Source organism: Rana temporaria, chromosome 10 (genome assembly GCF_905171775.1).
Source record: "Rana temporaria chromosome 10, aRanTem1.1, whole genome shotgun sequence".
Lineage (NCBI taxonomy): Eukaryota > Metazoa > Chordata > Amphibia > Anura > Ranidae > Rana > Rana temporaria.
Genome location: NC_053498.1, coordinates 34,400,103 through 34,419,377, shown reverse-complemented (window position 1 = coordinate 34,419,377; position 19,275 = coordinate 34,400,103). Strand labels below are relative to the sequence as shown.

General features: G+C 41.0%; 1 protein-coding gene across 3 annotated transcripts in view; it reads right to left on the bottom strand.

The window, feature by feature from the left end:
* Window positions 1-19,275, bottom strand: part of LOC120916511 (tetraspanin-4-like) — a 174,488-nt gene that overhangs the window by 41,231 nt on the left and 113,982 nt on the right. For 2 of the 3 annotated variants that reach the window (XM_040327524.1, XM_040327525.1), the window contains 2 exons: window positions 15,160-15,239; window positions 4,042-4,233 (listed from right to left, as the gene is read on the bottom strand). In XM_040327524.1, the coding sequence (XP_040183458.1) occupies window positions 4,042-4,233; window positions 15,160-15,228 (261 nt within the window). In that variant the 5' untranslated portion in view covers window positions 15,229-15,239. Of the gene's footprint in view, window positions 1-4,041; window positions 4,234-15,159; window positions 19,144-19,275 lie in introns of those variants that run through there. The other variant, XM_040327523.1, reaches the window with a different exon arrangement.

Sequence of the window (19,275 nt, the reverse complement as noted above, 5' to 3'; positions counted from 1 at the left end):
TTGCCTTAGAATGGTTGATTGTTGTGTGAATAATAAAACAAGAAGATGTAATGGTTTCCCCTTTAACTGAGCTCCTAAATGTGTTTTTTCTCTTATGTCCAACAAATCAGGAAAATCAATTATATCATTATCCCTCCCTGGATTGTGTGTGGTAGAATCCAAGTTGATTGCTGTGTTGTGATCCTGAATAGGGTGTGCTTAATCTTGAAATGTGTACATGTAGGAGTGTAGAGTTACATAGTTTGTCGGGTGGAAACAAGACACATGTCCATCTAGTTCAACCATTAAAAAAACTATACACATAGAAACCCTCCATATAAACTGTACAAAAAAAGACACAAGTCCATCTAGTTGAACCTATAAAAGGGAATATATACAGTGTATATATATATATATATATATATATATATATATATATATATATATATATATATACACACACACACACACACACACACACACACACACACACACATATATATATATATATATATATATACACACACACACACACACACACACACACAATCCCATAAACACAATCCTATACCCACAGTTGATCCAGAGGAAGGCAATAAACCCCAGCAAAGCATGATACAATTTGCTCCAGCAGGGGGAAAAAAATCCTCCCTGATCCCCTGAGATGCAATCAGATATTTCCTGGATCAACTTTACCTATAAATGTTAGTATCCAGATATACTGTATTATGTATATTTGAGAAATAATGCAGACCTTTTTTTAATGAAATCAACTGATCTGGCCAGAACCACCTCTTAAAGTAAGTATATTCTACATTTTTACAGCTCTTACTGTGAAGAAACCTTTCTGCATTTAGAGATTAAATCTCTTTTTCCTCCAGACAAAAGGAGTGCCCCCTTGCCCTCTATGATGACCTTTAAGTGAATAACTCCAAGTTCTCTATATGGACCTCTTATGTATTTATACATGGTGATCATATCCCCCCTTAATGTCTTCCTCTCAAGAATAAATTCTGTTGTCTAATCTTTCCTCATAGCTGAGCTTCTCCATGGCTCAGTTTGGTTTCCCTTCTCTGCACTTTCTCCAGTTCCCCGATATCCTTTTTGAGAACTGGGGCCCAAAACTAAACTGCATATTCCAGAAGAGGTCTTACTAATGATTTGGACAGGGGCAAAATTATATATCTCTCTGGAGTCCATACCTCTCTTATTACAAGAAAGGTCTTTGCTCACTTTAGAAACCGCAGCTTGGCATTGCATGCCATTATTAAGCTTATGATCTACCAAAACCCCCAGATCCTTCTCCACCATTGATTCCCCCAGTTGTACTCCCCCCTAGTATGTATGATGAATATTCTTAGCCCCCAAGTGCATAACTTTACATTTATCAACATTAAACCTCATTTTCCATAAAGTTGCCCAATTAAACAGAGTGTTGAGGTCGGCTTGTAAATTGGAGAAATCCCGTAAGGACGTTATTCCACTGCATAGCTTGGTGCAAAGACTGAAATTGTAATTTTAATCTCAGACCCTGTATCATTTATAAATGTATAAAAAAGTAAGGGTGCCATCCCTAATACTGGGGGTACACCACTGATAATGATTTTTACTCTGAATAGTCTAATGTTAACTACTACTCTCTGAATACAGTCTTTTAGCCAGTTTTCCGTTGATCCAGAGGAAGGCAAAACAAACTTCTAATAAAGCATATTCCAATTTGCTCCAGCAGGGAAAAAATTCCTTCCTGGTCCCCCAGGAGGCAATTGGATATTTTCTGGATCAACTAACCCTGGTGTTATTACCTGTAACGTGCAAGAATCAAAAGGTCAAAACACATACAATTTTGTAAATAAAGTTTGAGTATTCCAAAAGTAAAAGAACATAGTTAATTTTATGAAACAAAGTTAGTGCCATTTCACACGGGGGCAACCCGACTTATAGCACGACTTTGCAAGGCGACTTCAGCGTGACTTGGGAGCAACTTACCACGCGACTTAAAGTTGCCTCCAGGACAGGCGACTTTGGCTGTGGCCAATCACAGAATAATCAGCTCTGTGGGAGGGAGGGGTTTGCCTGAGTAAACAATTTTCTTTTCCTGTAAAGTTGAGACAGTGATCCAACTTTGGAGGCAACTTCCATTGAAATCTATGGGTACAAGTTGCCTAGAAGTCGCCTTGAAGTAGTACAGGAACCTTTTCTGAAGTCGGAGCGACTTCAGTAGTGTACATTAAGACGGCTCTCATTCACTTCAAGGGAATTTCTCATGTTGTGCGACTTGGGGCGTCACAAGTCGGATCCCCAAGTCGATGCAGTGTGAAACGGCACTTAGAAGATCCAATCTGCTCAATGTTTGATCTTGTCTTTAGAGTTAAAGCCCAAAACCAGCAAAAGTGTTTCTAGTTTTATATAGGTGATGAAGGTTTAAGCCTCGTACACACGATCGGTCCATCCGATGAGAACGGACCGTTGTCATAGGTTAACCAATGAAGCTGACTGATGGTCCGTCGCGCCTACACACCATCGGTTAAATAACCAATCGTGTCAGAACGCGGTGACGTAAAACACGAAGGGCTGAAAAAAAAACGAAGTTCAATGCTTCCAAGCATGCGTCGACTTGATTCTAAGCATGCGTGGATTTTTAATCGTTGGTTGTGCGTACTAACGATCGGTTTTGACCTATCGGTTACCAATCCATCAGTTAAATTTTAACGCAAGTTGGCTTTTTTTTAACCAAGGTTTAAATAACCTATGGGGTCCACACACGATCGGTTTTGACCGATGAAAACGGTCCATCAGACCGTTGTCCTCTGGTTAACCTAGCGTATGTACGAGGCCTAAGAATTGTCTTGTCATGGTTCTATTTTTTACGATTTTTCTATTAAAAACACTGACAAAAAAAACTTAAAAAAAAATCTTAACCCTTAACTGCTTCATTAAAAGATTAAGGACGTGTTTTGACTAAGGCTGGACTACCATAGATATCTGAAGCTAGTAAGTTCCGACAAGAAAAAATAAAGCTTTCCTACAAAAAGATGCTCGGATCACCTCAATCGTCATATTTAGGTCTATGGACAGGGTGGGGAGGAGGAGTACATCCCTGGAGATCCCTTAAGATCACCTTTAGGGAAAACATTAGCGATTAGCTGGCCAAATCTAACTTAAAGCGGTGTTTCACCCTAAAAAACAACTTTCTAGCATGTCATTCAGCATAGTAGCGCGAGCTACAGTATGCCTTTATATTTTTTTGGGCGCCGTACTCACTGTTTAATCGCGTAGTAAAGTTTTAGACTCCCCGCGGGGAATGGGCGTTCCTATGCAGAGGGATCGTGATTGACGGCCGGCTATGGGGCGTCACGCTTCACGAAAATAGCCGGAGTAGGTCTCGGCTCTTCATGGCGCTATACGGCGCCTGCGCACAGACATCAGAGCAGGCGCCGTGAAGAGCAAACTCCTATTTTGACTATTTCCGTCAAGCGTGACGCGCCATAGCCGGCCGTCAATCACGAGCCCTCTGCATAGGAACGCCCATTCCCCTGAAACTTTACTACGCGATTAAACAGTGAGTACGGCGCCAAAAAAATATATAAAGGCATACTGTAACTCACGCTACTATGCTGAATGACATGCTAGAAAAAAAAAGAAATTTTAGGGAGAACCCCCGCTTTAATTAATCCATTCTTGTAATAAGACAGCCATCCAAAGAGGTGTCTGGAGATGTCACTAAGTTTTCATAGATAAAGATAATTTTCCTTATCCCTTCGGGCACTTTTATTCTAGCATTTTATTGAAGGCCTATCAATTTAGCAGCTATTCTTTACCTAAATCTACTCCCACAACAGACACTAAAGTATAGTTGTAAAACTTGACAAGTGGGTGTCATAAATGTTGCAAAAGACATTGTGCCTACATCGGAAAATTAATTTTAAACTACCAATTTAGTTAAAAAATAAATAAAACGTTATATTTTATTTTTTAAATGTCTATCTTAGAAATTAGAAAACATAATTAATGAGACTTTGGAGACTTTACTGCAAAAACATATAATATCTTCTAGATTCTTACCGTTAAAAGGAGGCAGCGGTGTTCTGTCACTGCACCCAAGCAGCCAATGAAGCCAACCACCATTATCACAGACCCGGTCACCATGAAGAGGCTGGCAGCAGATAGCGAGGGGAAAGAAATGGAGAGGGTCGCAAACTTCCCCTGAGTAACCGCCAGCCAAACCCCAACTCCAAGAATGCCACATCCTCCAAGCTGGGAAAGAAAGCACAGAATAAGGTGGAATGTTCTACTAAAGAATCAATGTATTCAATCCTAGAATTCTTTATTTCTCAACAAGTGCAGTAAGACTCTGTTCTCATTGGCCAGTCACACCAGTGATTCTTTTTTTTTTTTTCAGTCCAATAGAAATGGACAGGTAAGCTGTCCCAAAATGTGTTAAATAAAAATATGTGATAGCCAAGTAATTAAAGGAGTGTGGTGGTCCGCTTTACCTACTAACATTGTGGGTACTATAATCATAACCCATCCATCCATATTTCTTGGCTGATTTCTGCTTAGACAGAAATTATTGATATACTCAGATATACTCTCTAGGGCAGGATTCTCCAAACTTTCTAAACAAAGGGCCAGTTTACCAACCTTCAAACTTTAGGGGGCCAGATTGTGGCCAATGTGGGTAGAAAATGCCCCAGCATCAGTAGGAGTAAATACTTTGAGCTTGGGAATCAGTGGTGATAAAAAAATAAAATAGTGCCTGTGGCCAATAGGAGGAAAATAGTGTCCTATCATTGGTATTAGTGGGAAGACTAGTGACCCATCATTGGTATTAGTGGGAGGACTAGTGACCCATCATCATTGGTATTAGTGGGAGGACTAGTGACCCATCATCATTGGTATTAGTGGGAGGACTAGTGACCCATCATCATTGGTATTAGCAGGAGGACTAGTCCCTGTCATTGATATTAGTGGGAGCAATAATGCCCCACTATTGGTGTCCATGGGAGGAATGGTGCCTTGTATCAGTTGGAGAAATAATGCCTCATATCAGTCGGAAGAAAAGTGATCCAAGGGCCAGATAAAGACAAGCAAAGGTCCATTTTAGCCCACAGGCCACAGTTTGTAGACCACTGCTCAAGTACTTTAATCCTAAAGTAAAATAAATTTAGTAAAAAGTTTGAATTAAAGAGATAGCATTTATGGGTTAATGTTAATTTAGTTTTGGAAAGAGCGTGGGAGTGTTAGAAACTCTGCTGTGTTGTCATTGCGATGTTCAGACTGGGAAGATGTCCCTTTACTTCCTACTATTAAGACATAGTTTGTGCGTGGAGGTCTCTCAAAAGTGAGGGTCAATTTAAATAGAGAGGGTACATTTCCCTAATGGGGGCACTGACAGCAATAAAAACCAAAAAGTTAAAACTAAAAGTTTTGTCTTGAGCTATACTTTAACTTGCGCCCACCTTTTTAAGAGTGTCAGTGGGAGCCATATTGTGTCTGGGCCTACCCTCATCTTTGCAGTGGAGATGGGCACATGTTTTGAATCTAGCTGGTCTTTAGATGTAGCTTTCCATTTATCAGACCCATTTTTGTCTTTATTGTGACCTGATGATCTTGCCACTAACACACATGCTGTCTGAGGGGGACAATGCTGCATCGCTGCACTGTATCTATGAAGAAGCCACCCTAGGCTGTCCAGTTGATTTGGGATACAGAACACCTCTCCCTTTCCATCACATGGGGGTGGGAGTCTGTAGACCACAACGTGGACTGGGCACTTATTATAGGTTTACCTGCAGGTACAAGATAAAAAGCGTAGTTTCTACCGCTTTAATATGTTTTGTTTTTTTACCAAGGCATACATTTTAGCCAATAAATGCTATCACGTTCAAACCCTATTCTTAATCAGTAAATAAAACTACGCGATAATTTCAATAACAAACTCAAAATCCTACAATGAACGTGGGACCACCACATAACCGGCATGGTGTGTGTGTGCAAGAAAAGGAACACAATCACAAAAATCAAACCGGTAAAGTCACTAAAGCCTCGAACACACGAACAGTCCATCCGATGACAACGGTCTGAAGGACCGTTGTCATCGGTTAACCTATGAAGCTGGCTGATGGTCCGTCATGCGTACACACCATCAGTTAAAAAAACGAACGTGTCAGAACACAGTGACGTAAAACACAATGACGTGCTGAAAAAAAACGAAGTTCAATTCTTCCAAGCATGCGTTGACTTGATTCTGAGCATGCGCGGGTTTTTAACCGATGCTTTTGCATACTAACGATCGGTTTTGACCTATCGGTTAGGCGTCCATCAGTTCAATTTTAAAGCAAGTTCTCATTTTTTTGACCGAAGGTTAAATAACCTATGGGGCCCACACACGATCGGTTTGGACCAATGAAAACGGTCCTTCAGACCGTTGTCCTCTGGCGATCCTATCGTGTGTACAAGCCTTACAGGCCTTAGACTCTAGAGGCCAAAAATCAATTTAAAAATTCCAGCATCTCGCCAAACATTGAAATAATTATTCTGGGGTGACTCTTTAATACTCACAAGACCAACAGCAATCATAAAAAATGATATTCAGCGAAATGTATGCAGCGAGCTGGAAGGTATTGCTGTGAATTTCATGCTTGGATGAACGCACAGTAAACTTAATAAACACCTCTGCAGCTTCTAGCAGAATGAACCGTAATTCTAATCAGACTTATAGCGCCATTTCCAATATTTTATAATGACTACATGGTGATTATTTCAAGGGAAAAAGTCATTACTAAGAGTGTTTTCTGCAATCTTTCTTTCCTCGCTTGAAAACTAAGACAAAACTAATTTTATCTTGGGATTGAATACTTAAAATCTGTTTCTTTTTATCTAAAAAGCAATGCTTAAAAAAAAAAAATCAGAGCTTTACTTTTTTTATATTAAGTAAACAATTTAAATCATGAATCCACTCCTTTACATTAACTGAGAAAGTAGAACAGATAAAGATCTCCTGTCTAATAAAAAGCAATATATTGTAATAAAATGTTAAGCAAATTAAATCATTTACAGACCAACTCTGGGAAATCTGAATATCCTCCTCGCAGTGAGGCTGCATTTGTGTTGCAAGTGTTAACTTTTTGTTTAGTCTAGATCAGGGGTCTCCAAACTGCGGCCCGAGGGCCAGATGTGGCCTTTTGCTAGCATTTATGTGGCCCTTGGGGCACAATTCCTTCCAATGATCTGAGGTTCTATTCCTCCCATTAACACCAACAATGAGGCACTGTATCTTCCACGGATACCAATGATGAAATACTATTCCTCCTACTAAGAGGGGGAATACTTCTCCTATTGACCACCAACCCTGAGGCCATATTCATTCTCAATGATTTTGGGCCTGTCACATGTTCTGCCCCTGCTGGCCACAATCCGGCCCTCCTAAAGTCTGAAAGACAATAAAGTGGCCCTTTGATTGAAAAGTTTGGAGACCCCTGGTCTAGATCAAGGGTGTCAAACTCAATTTTATCATGGGCCACATCAGCATTATAATTGCCACAAAAGGGCTGGTTGTATCTGTAAGATTAGATGTCCAGCGCATCCCCTCCCCTTACATTAGATGTCAAGTACCACCCCACCATCAGATGTTGAGTCTCCCACTCTCCCTTACATCACAGTGCACACCTCTTTCTCCAGGCCTTTTTATGTGACCCTTGCACCTCTCCTACAGCTGCTGAAACTTCCTCATCTCCGCCCCCACCATGTCTCCGCAGTCGGCAGCAGAGAGGAGGATAGAACTCCTCCTACAAATCTTGCACCTCTTTGTGCAGCCGCAGCACCCCTTCATCTCCACCTCCCCTGGTCTCAGCATCTCAGCATTGAGTAGACTCCAGCCCTCCTTTGGTCCTCCTTCAGACACTGCACCTTCTGCTTCCCAGCACCGCCCCCAGCTACTTCTCGGCAAGTGGCACAAGGTAAGGGGATGCACTGTGGTGTAAGGGAGGGTGGAAGACTCTTGACTACAGATAGAACCAGCCCTTTGAGGGCAACCATAATGCAGATGTGGCCCGAGATGAAATTGAGATGGACACTCCTGGTCTAAAGGAGTGTAAAAGCATTTAAACTTACCGGATCCTCCCCTTCCCTTAAAGGGGTTGTAAAGGTTCGTTTTTTATTTTCTAAATAGGTTCCTTTAAGCTAGTGAATTGTTGGTTCACTTGCCTTTTCCTTCGATTCCTCCCCACAGGGATGTAGTCCCAAGGGAGGGGGCGAGCACGCTGACTAACCCCCAGCCAGAACGGCTCGGATGATGGGGGCAAGCTTACTGAGGAGGAACAGGAAGTGAGAAATTCAGACAAAGAAAAAAAACATTTAGAAGGGAAATCGAAGGAAAAGGTAAGTGAACCAACAATGCACTAGCTTAAAGGAACCTATTTAGAAAATAAAAAACAAACCTTTACAACCCCTTTAAGATGATGCTCCCCCACACTCTTGCAGTGGACTGTTTCTCTGCATCATCATGCCCAATTGGTTTTGATTATTTCAGGGCCCTGGACTGGTAGATAGGGAGAAGATGCTGTGGGGACAAGTCTGGCAGTGCAGAGAAGGGGAATCGGGTAAGTAGGTCTTCTTTTCTATGCCCCCTACACCTAAACAAGCAATTAACCCTTGCAGTGTAGGTTTAGCGTTACTGAAAGAGATCATTTTCCCAGATTTGGGCTTTAAAGCAAACTTGTACTTTGCTAATTCAGGGGAAAGCAACAGATATGCTTTAAGCCCCCCTACCCCCCAACTGCATGTACTTCCTTCTTTGCCCTTCTGCTCCATACAACAATAGAACCTGAAGAAAACACTGGTATTTCAATGTACTTCCATGTATGAAGGTACATGCAACTCACACCATGTGACCAATCAGTGCTCTCACATGGGAGGTCCATTGCCCTGTCTAGACTATGACTCAGGTGATTCGTAGCTTCCACAGGACTTTCCTTATTTCCCACAGACTGAACAGAGCAGAGGGGGAGCAAAGGGAAGACTAGCATGTGCTCAGGGGAAGGGACAGGTAAAGCTGAACTCCAGGAGGAAAACATTTTTAAACTTGCACTGGCTCAGCTTGCTTACATGTAATTATTAATGGGGATGCTGAAATTCAATGTAGTAGCCTTTGCTACTTACAGGAATTGCTGTCCTGTGTCAGGTGCTGCTGGAGCGATTTGCCATCTGTTAACTAGGGGTCGCTCGCTCAGCATCTCCATCATTCAGCAAATGTCTTGTTTTAATTTAAATAAATACAAGGGGCCAGATTCTCAAAGGACTTACAACGGCGTATCTCCACGTACGCGGTCGTAAGTCCGAATGCGAGCCGTCGTATCTATGCGCCTGATTCTAAGAATCAGTTACGCATGAATTTGGCCAAGATACGAGCGGCGTAAGTCTCCTACGCCGTCGTATCTTGGGTGCATATTTACGCTGGCCACAAGGAGCGCTTCCGTAGATTTACGTGTCGAATATGTAAAATTAGGTAGATACGCCGATTCACGAACGTACTTGCGCCCGCTACGCCATTTACGTTAGGCTTACGTCTGGCGTAAAGTCACCCCTGCAAAGTGGACGTCGGCACAAGCGTATCATCTTGCGTCGTTTACGCAAGTCGTACGTGAATGGGGCTGTGCCTAGGTTACGTTCACGTCACAGGCATTGAGCCGGCGTATCTTAGGGAGTAAATTCGACGTGATAATGAGCATGCGCGCGTATGCACCGTACGATCGGCGCTTCATTTGCATGGGGTCACGGCTCATTTTAATAACACGCCCACCTCTTCCACATTTGAATTAGGCGGGCTTACGCCGGCCGATTTACGCAGTGCTTTGTGAATACTGCACTTGCCTGTCTAAGTTGCGGAGGCGTAGTGTAAATAGGATACGCTACACCCGCACAAAGATACGCTCTCCTACGTGAATCAGGCCCAAGGTGTTTTCTGATTGGGCAAGGTGGTAAAAAAAAAAAAATGTCTTCTGAATGGCAGAGGTATGGGAGCAAGAGACCCCCTGTGTTCAGGCCGAATGTATGTAGCAGAGACTATGAGAGTGATTTTCTGTGTCCCCATCAGCCCTTCAGTAGTGATAACTTGTAAGTTGGCCCAATGTAAGTTTTAAAAAAAAAGGGCCAGATTCAGGTACAAATGCGGCGGCGGCGTAACGTATCGTCTTTACGTTACACCGCCGCAAGTTTTCCTCGTAAGTGCTTGATTCACAAAGCACTTGAGTATAAACTTGCGGCGGAGTAACGTAAAGACGTCCGGCGCAAGCCCGCCTAATTCAAATGGGGCGTGTACCATTTAAATTAGGCGCGCTCCCGCGTCGAACGTTCTGCGCATGCTTTGTTAGTAAATTTCCCGACGTGCTTTGCGCGAAATTACGGCGTCCCGACGTGTTTGTGAATGGCGACGTGCGTAACGTACTTACGCCAAAAAAACGACGGGAAAAAACGATGTAACGCACGCGAGTAGCTTTGTGGATCGCCGTAAAAGCTAATTTGCATACCCGACGCTGGAAAACGACGCAAACTCCACCCAGCGGCGGCCGAAGTATTGCAGCGCAAGATCCGAAGGCGTACGAAGCCATAAGCCTGACGGATCTTAGCCAAATGCCATCGTATCTTGTTTGTGAATCACAAATTAAGATACGACGCGGCAAATTTTAAAATACGCCGGAGTATCAGTAGATACTCTGGCGTATTTCTTCTGTGAATCTGGCCCAAAATATATAATTTGTAGAGATTTTATGTAAACCTGTTTCTAAGCCCCAGTACACTCTAAAAGTAAAATATAGTATATTTTCGGTAAGCACATACACAGTTGTGCTCATAAGTTTGCATACCCTGGCAGAATTTATGATTTCTTGGCCATTTCTCAGAGAATATGAATTCTCATTTCTCAGAGACTATGAACACAAAAACTTTTCTTACACTCATAGTTAGTGTTTGGCTAAAGCCATTTATTATCAATCAACTGTGTTTACTCTTTTTTAATCATAATGGCAACAGAAACTACCCAAATGACCCTGATCAAAAGTTTACATAACCTGGTTATTTTGGCCTGATAACGCACACAAGTTGACACAAAGGGGTTTGAATGGCTATTAAAGGTAACCATCCTCACCTGTGATCTGTTTGCTTGCAATTAGTGTGTGTGTATAAAAGGTCAATGAGTTTCTGGACTCCTGACAGACCCTTGCATTTTTCATCCAGTGCGGCACTGACGTTTCTGGATTCTGAGTCATGGGGAAAGCAAAAGAATTGTCAAGGGATCTGCGGGAAAAGGTAGTTGAACTGTATAAAATAGGAAAGGGATATAAAAAGATATCCAAGGAATTGAGTATGTCAATCAGCATTGTTCAAACTCTAATCAACAAGTGGAAAATCGAAACCAAACAACCAAAATTTCAGCCACAACTGCCACAAAAATTGTTCGGGATCCAAAGAAAATCCCACAAATAACTTCAGGTGAAATACAGGACTCTCTGAAAACATGTGGTTAGGAGGCACTTGAAGAAATTTTGGCTGCATGGTCGAGTCGCCAGGAAGAAAGCCATTACTATGCAAATGCCACAAAGTATCCCGCTTACAATACGCCAAACGGCACAGAGACAAGCCTCAAATCTTCCGGCACAAAGTCATTTGGAGTGATGAGACCAAAATTTTGCTTTTTGGCCACAACCATACATTTGGAGAGGAGTCAACAAGGCTATTGATGAAAGATACACCATTCCTACTGTGAAACACGGAGGTGGATCTCTGATGTTTTGGGGATGTGTGAGTTACAAAGACACAGGAAATTTGGTCAAAAACTGTTGGCAAGATGAATGCAATATGTTATCAAAAAATACTGGAGGAACATTTGCATTTATCAGCCAGGAAGCTGCGCATGGGACGTACTTGGACATTCCAACATGACAATGATCCAGAACACAAGGCCAAGTCGACCAGTCATTGGCTACAGCAGAATAAAGTGAAGGTTCTGGAGGGCCGTCTCCTGACCTCAATATCATTGAGCCACTTTGGGGAGATCTCAAATGTGCTGTTCATGCAAGACAGCCCAATAATTTACAGGAACTGGAGGCTTTTTGCCAAGAGGAATGGGCAGCTTTACCATCTGAGAAGATAAAGAGCCTCATCCACAAATACCACAAAAGACGTCAAGCTGTCATTGTTGTTAAAGGGGACAATACACGGTATTAGGAACTGGGGTATGTAAACGTTTAAATCAGGGTCATTTGGGTAGTTTCTGTTGTGATTATGATAATAAATGGCTTCAGCCAAACACGAACGGATGAAAAATGGACATAAACGGACAAACGGACCGTTTTTGCATTGGTAGTGGATGTTTAAAAAAAAACTGATGAGAAACTGATAAAAACTGAAGTAAAAACTGGTGAAAATTTGATGTAAACTGATGAAAAAACGTGACTGAACTAATGAAAGTAACGGTCCGCATGTGGGAAAGGGGCCTAACATTACCTTCCCCCCAGATTACTAATGCTGCTGTCCAAAGTTGCATGTGTAACTGACCAGATCACCAGGTAAAAAAAAAAAGAGGAAAAAATCCTTAAAAAAAAATAAAAAAACGAACGCAGCCACCACATCTAATGATTAATAAGCTGCTACATATTACATTTTTAGTTTGGGGTTTAACATCGATTATATTATAAAATGTTGCTACCCACCAATTATAAAAATGAAAATGCACCCTTTTGCTGCATAACCCATGTCTCCGTGCTTTATTTTGCTGAGAAATCACTTCGAAAAAAAAAAACCCCTAGCATTTCTGACCGTGGCCATTTTGAGCAAGGGCTGATGATTCACGTAGCATTTACTTCCTGTAATCCATCTATCCTTAGCTCAGGCATGCAGACAGGAGGGTGTGCTTAGCTAAAAAATCTCCCCCTCTACTTCTGAAGACTCTTGGGCTGTATGATATCATATCACTAGGTTTGGAAACCACTTTTTGTCCAAGTAATCACCGATACTTTTTTTTTTATGTCATGAGACAGTGGACTGTGTCAGTAGTTTTTTTATTTTATTTAGTTTTACAATTTTTTTTAAATATTTTTTTTGTTATTTTTGTTTACAATGCTTTATATATTATTTTTATTATTTTTTTTGGGGGGGGGGGGTTGTCAGTGTTATTCTTTCATTTTATTTTTTTTTACAAATTTTATCTTTAAAATATTTATTACATTTTTTTATTTTATTTATTATTAGTATTATTATTTTTTATCATCCCTGTTGGGGGGGGGGGGGGCTTTGGTGAGACATCTGGGGTCTAAACAGACCCATAACATATCCCCTTTGAGACAGGGAAAGTGACTGGGGACACCGATTCCCCAGTCCCTTTCTTTGCAGCCTCAGCTGCACTGTAGATGAATGGACAGGAGACAGAGGCTCCTCCCCATTCAAAAACAGAGACATTGTAAACACAGTTTACGATGCTCATTATGAAAGGACAGAGTCAGTGATGACTGACTGTGTATTCAGAAAAGGAAGAAGCCAGTAAATGACAGATTTACCAGCGCCTTCCTCTGCTCTCCATCCTGACACATCCAGGACAGGGGGGGCCGGAGGAGGACAGAGGGGGACTGGAGGAGCACAAAGGACATGAAGGGGGACCGGAGGAGCATAGAGGACACAGAGGGGGACCGGAGGAGCACGGAGTATACAGAGGGGGACTGGAGGAGCACGGAGGACACAGAGGGGGACCGGAGGAGCAAGGAGGACACAGAGGGGTACTGGAGGGGGACCAGAGGAACACAGAGAGGGGGACCGGAGGCACACAGAGAGGGGGACACAGAGAAGGACACAGGGGACAATTAGGGTGGTGGTGGGGGGAAGTTATAAGCACCGATCTCCCTGTATAGATTCCCCTCTCCCCCATGCGGCTTTCAGCTGCGTTATTGAAATCTATACAGGGAGATCAGTGCTTGTAACTCCCCCCTGACTGCCCAGGTTTCGGGTCAAGCATCGGAGCATTTGCACGAGTACAGGTACTCCTGCAAATGGCTGGTATCGGCACCGATACTACTATCTATTTCAGAATGCTAGCATATGAATTAGAAATAGTGTTAACTGTGAGAGTTCCACTTTAACCTCCCTGGCGGTATGATTATTTCAGATTTTAGGTGCTGAAAGCGGTACCATTATTTTACAAGGAAATTTGGCGTTCTACATTGTAGGCCTGTAATTCTTAGGAATAACTTGCTTAAATCTGTCCGAACAAGAGTCTAGTAGACATCTCGGGTATGAAAAAGTTTGAAAAACAAAATCATAAATTATAACATAATAAATAATTATAAATAATTATAACAAATAATAATATAATTATAATAAAAATTATTCAATAATGTAATCAACTCAAAATCACAGAAATGTGCTCAGCTGCAGAATTGTCGCTGTCATTGCTTTTATTTTTTTTATGACGAATTTTCCCACAAATCGCTATCGCTCAATTCTGCAAGTGATTATAATTTTTTATCGCTGTTTTCTAGCTGCTCTAAAACCACTTTTGACATAAAGGGACAGTTTTTGGTTGCTATGGACAATCTAAAGTTTGCAGGCAGAAAGAACAGTTTTTATTATACAAAACTACATGCAGGACACTGGACAGACCACTAGGGACAAAGGGGGTGTGTATGTTTTACATACAGTACTGTAATCTGTAAGATTACAGTATACTGTATGTATTGTGTTTATTTACTTTTTTGAATTTGGCGCCGTTCTCCGTCCCCGTGCGTCGTAACGGCGCAGGGAACGGAGCTCGGCGACACACAGGGACACTGTGAATTGAGCGAGGAGACACCGCTCGATCACACAGCGCGGCGGCATCGCAGGATCCAGGGACAAGGTAAGTAAACCATGCCTGTGGACTCTGCGAGGCGATCCCGGGTCTCGCTTGGGGTTACCGCTTTTGGTAATGAAATACAACCCCGAGCCAGACTCGGGAATACCGCCAGGGGGGTTAAGGAAAATCCTAAAATTGTGTCTACTCTTTCCGGAATTTTTTTTTGAAACAAAAGATATGGCGTGGCAAACCAACACAAATCTATAAAAGTCAAACGTATCAAAAAATTAAGCCTTACAAAAACAGCTCAAAGTTAATATTTAAAACATATCAGTTTACCCCCAAAAGAGTTGTGTACTCACCCAGAAGATTAGGTTGAAGATGAACATGGTAATTTTGATGCACAGTAGGCAGCCGCGTGTCATACTCATCTTCTTGAGTTCTAGAAGTAAAAGAAAAGAGAGATCCAGATATAGGACAATAACTCTGTTCTCCTTTTTGGCTTCAACTGTTTGTGGCTCTTCAGGATTATGTTGCACCCCGCTGAATGAACAGCTGTCCGCAACCCCCCAACGTCCTCGGTATACTCCTTTCCATCGTGACTTACGCCCCCGAGGTGGGGAGCTTTGACTGTAGCTGGGGTCGTCACTACTAGAAGTATGCATTCTGTACGAGTTCTGTCTAGTATACTAAAGTCTTTAGTACCCCTATATGTGCTCTAATAATCCAGTTGTCAGCAAGCTTGACTTGTTGGTTATACAATAGCTTTGATCATAATGTAATAAAAAAAAAAACAAGTTGCAGGTACCAAATGTGCTAAAAAGTCTACTGTTGTGAATATAAGCATTTGCTTCTTAGGGTCTTCAAAGTTAATATATATTGGTGCCTAGATTGTACTGTCTTGCACTTCAAAAGGGTTCACTCCATTAATTTGTTATTCACATTAGTATGGATTAGTATGGATCTTTACAATAACTATAGTTCTACAGAAAAATTTATTTTTCAAAGCATGTCTGGACTAATCCAAGGCGTTGGGGACACCAATGTTCCAAAGAAATTATAGTAGGCAACAAACTCCTTTTTAGACAGGTAATGTTAGTAGAAGAACAGATTTGTCCTGGAAAAATGAGCGCTGGCAATCGGAATGGCTTCCAAACTCTACAAGGCTATATGCTCCCAAGTTTTAAATATAGTAATACAACAGAACTAAATTTTCAGAGAACACAAAGTAAGAGCTTGAACGCTAAATTATCAAGTCTTTCCTGTTGCACCAAGCTTTATGCTTCAAGCAGAAGAAGAAAATAAATTATACATATTTGAAAATAGGATATATTTAGGTTACAGTAAGGAGATGAAAACTAACATCATTGTATTTAGTACGATCAAATTCAAATCATTACTGGCTTTGATCTCCTTCACTAGTTTTGCAGCAACCCCCGCTTGGCAGTAGGAAGCCCACGCTAATTACATATTCGGTCTCCACATACCCTTGGGCTTCCTTTTATGTTGCTTCTGACAAGTTTCAAATAAAAGCATACGCAGGAATACAAAATATTTGTAAAATAGCAAAGTGGAGGTATTAATTCAAATAAGCTACCACAAAGACTTTAAGGGGTTCACAGCATCATGGTATTACCATGCTGAACATCTAAATGGCCTAGCCCCAGCAGAGACCACATGTTGCTATGTATCATCACTGTGTACCAACCATAACTTTTACAGCTGGGGTCTTAATTACCGGAGGTCATAAGAATGGCATTTCTTCTGACAAGCCATAAATCAAATATACAATGTTTAGGATAACTGCCAATACATAGGAACAGGTAATAATAATAGATGATCCTTACAGCAATAAAATTCTCAGATTACCTATAATCTCTTAATTTGAAAACAGCCCTTGTAAAATGTCATTGCAAATGTCACAAGGATTTTTTCAGCCAGTACCATTAGTACTTTATTATCAATTGTCATAACTGGATAACCATTCAAGAATTGAGAAAGAAAATAAGGCTTGACCTGTAGTGATTTTAAAAACCACATAGCATATAGCAAATATGTTAAAAAAAACCTTGTTGGAGTCTAATGTTCAGCCTTTGTAGGGTTGATAATTGGAGCAGATAAGCCCCAGAGACCTATTGTGTTCTAGGTTAGATAGGCTGAAGAATTCTACATTAAACTGTCTACCCCAACTAAAATCTTCAACTTAAATGGCAGAAATGACCAGGCACTCTTGAAAATTTGTTTTTGTAAATTAAAAAAAAATGCTAATAAATCAAAAGGGATTTATACATTTCATGCACATACACTGTATCTTTAGGTAAATAGGGCTGAAAGGAGCAATTGCCATTATAAGTGGTACAATTTTAGAGTAATTATGAAAGCCCTAGGTATTAATAAAGAAAGAAAATCTGAATTCAAATAGCAGATGAATTTAACATTTGTTAACAATCCATAAATCATTGATGACCTTTAATAACAAGCAGGCTGGTCTTTACCACCTTTGTGTCCTGACTCAGTGTGACTTTGTTACATGTGTAAAAATCTTTGGAAATCGCACAGCATGTATATGGCTAAAATGGCTACATAATAATAATCTATAATCCATAATCAGCAAGGTGCTGCCAAATTTCTGTAAAGCACGAACAAAGTCGGAAATATTAAGCACTGATTTTAACCCATATACTCAAATACTGATAAAGTAGTCTATTAATATCCATTTAAAATGGACTGGATTGTTTTTCCCGGTAGGGGATGTTCAGATTAATGCCACCAGGAAGTCATATAGAAGATATCCTAGCTCTTTACTGAGCTTCTGAGCCGAAAGGTATAACTCTTAATATGTGCCCAGAGCAAGGTAGAAAATACATGGCATTAACTGAACACTTTCCTGTACAGCAACCATTAAAAGGACGAGGCCAAGTCAATAAATTTTATCTCAGTATTGTAGGCAAGCACTTTTAGGAAACATCTCATAAGATATCCTTGGAAATTGCCACAAAACTATTTTAATGGCAAAATAGTTTCCTTAGGTACATATCAAAAACATTTAATAGATTGGTTCTGCAAGCTCACATCCAAAGATGAGGCCACCAACAAATAGAGATGTAAATTGGATAAAAACAAAACCGTACCATTATCCAAAGCTACTACACAAAGGTGATACTATTAAAACTAGGTCAAAGCCTTGTTCATGACACCAAAGATATTGATATTTGATTCTGATATACTTCTAATGCAAGGAACACATTTTTTATCCCGACTTAGGAGAACAACATTATCAGTCTTCTTGGAAGTGAGAGAACATCCAGATTGAGCGATGTGTTGACATGTTCTTCTTAAAAACAGATGGAAGAAGTTAACGAATACTCAAAGGGAGAGCATACAGACAGAGATGTTAGTTTGGAAAGACAAGAGTGGAATTCCAAAGTGGTACAAAAAAAAAAAAGAAAGTGATGGGTCAGAAAGATTAGAACAAGATGGAGAGCAGAGGTCAAGATGTCATGTGGTCCCAACTTGTGTTTAGTTTGGATTCCACGACCAAGCACTTAATCTAGATATCCAGCTGGGAAAAGTCCTCAGTGTGGTCAGTCTTTGAGTATAACAGGATTTTCCGTGATGTGGTTATTTTTAAAGGACAATGCTCTTTTTCATCTGTAGTAGGTTCTTTGACATAATAATCACTCCTAAAACAAGTCAAAGATTAATTCCCCCTGCAGAGCTAGCCACATGATCTTCAGTCATCTCCTCGGGCACAGGTCAGAACACCAGACCACTGGTGGGACATCTGTTCTTCCGTGGGAAGAATGGATTCTCCTTTACTCCTCACTTACCTTTCTTAGTTTGGAGGGCAAAAAATGTAGCAAACCCTGAGATAGCTCAAGGGCTTCTCCAGTTTTAGGGACACTTCTATATATAGGGACTCTGAGCCTTGTGCTGCACTTGCACTTGTTCAACTGAAATCAGAATCCCCAAATAGCAGGGAAGCTTTGAAACAATGCTAGGTGAATAAAAGAAATCTGCTGAGCTTGGCTTCTTGAGCAAAAACAACATAAAATGTACCAAAATCCTACAGGGGCCAACGCAGCAAAAGGACAAACGATTGCAGCGAAGGTGAGTCGCCAGCTGCAGCAGGAACACGCTGCATCTTACACAGACTGGCCAGTCGTCAGAGGTTCCCTTTCATTGTTCTGCATTATCAGCAAAGAGCCACTTTCGGAGTTTTCTCTCAGATGCCTCTCCAGCCTAGTCTTCAGGGAGAAGCATGTATTCCGAAAGCGCTTTCCAAGCTGCAGCTCATCATTAACCTTATGAGATCCAATTATTAACAATTCTATAAGAAAAAAGAAAGGAATTCCATATATGAAATCCCAGAACTGCAGGGGTCTGTGCTAAGCCAATCAAGTGCTTTTTCTAAAGCTTGTTTTTTCTAAAAAACAGATTTTTTTTTTTTTCCGAGCGATGATGACAGCTCCAGATCT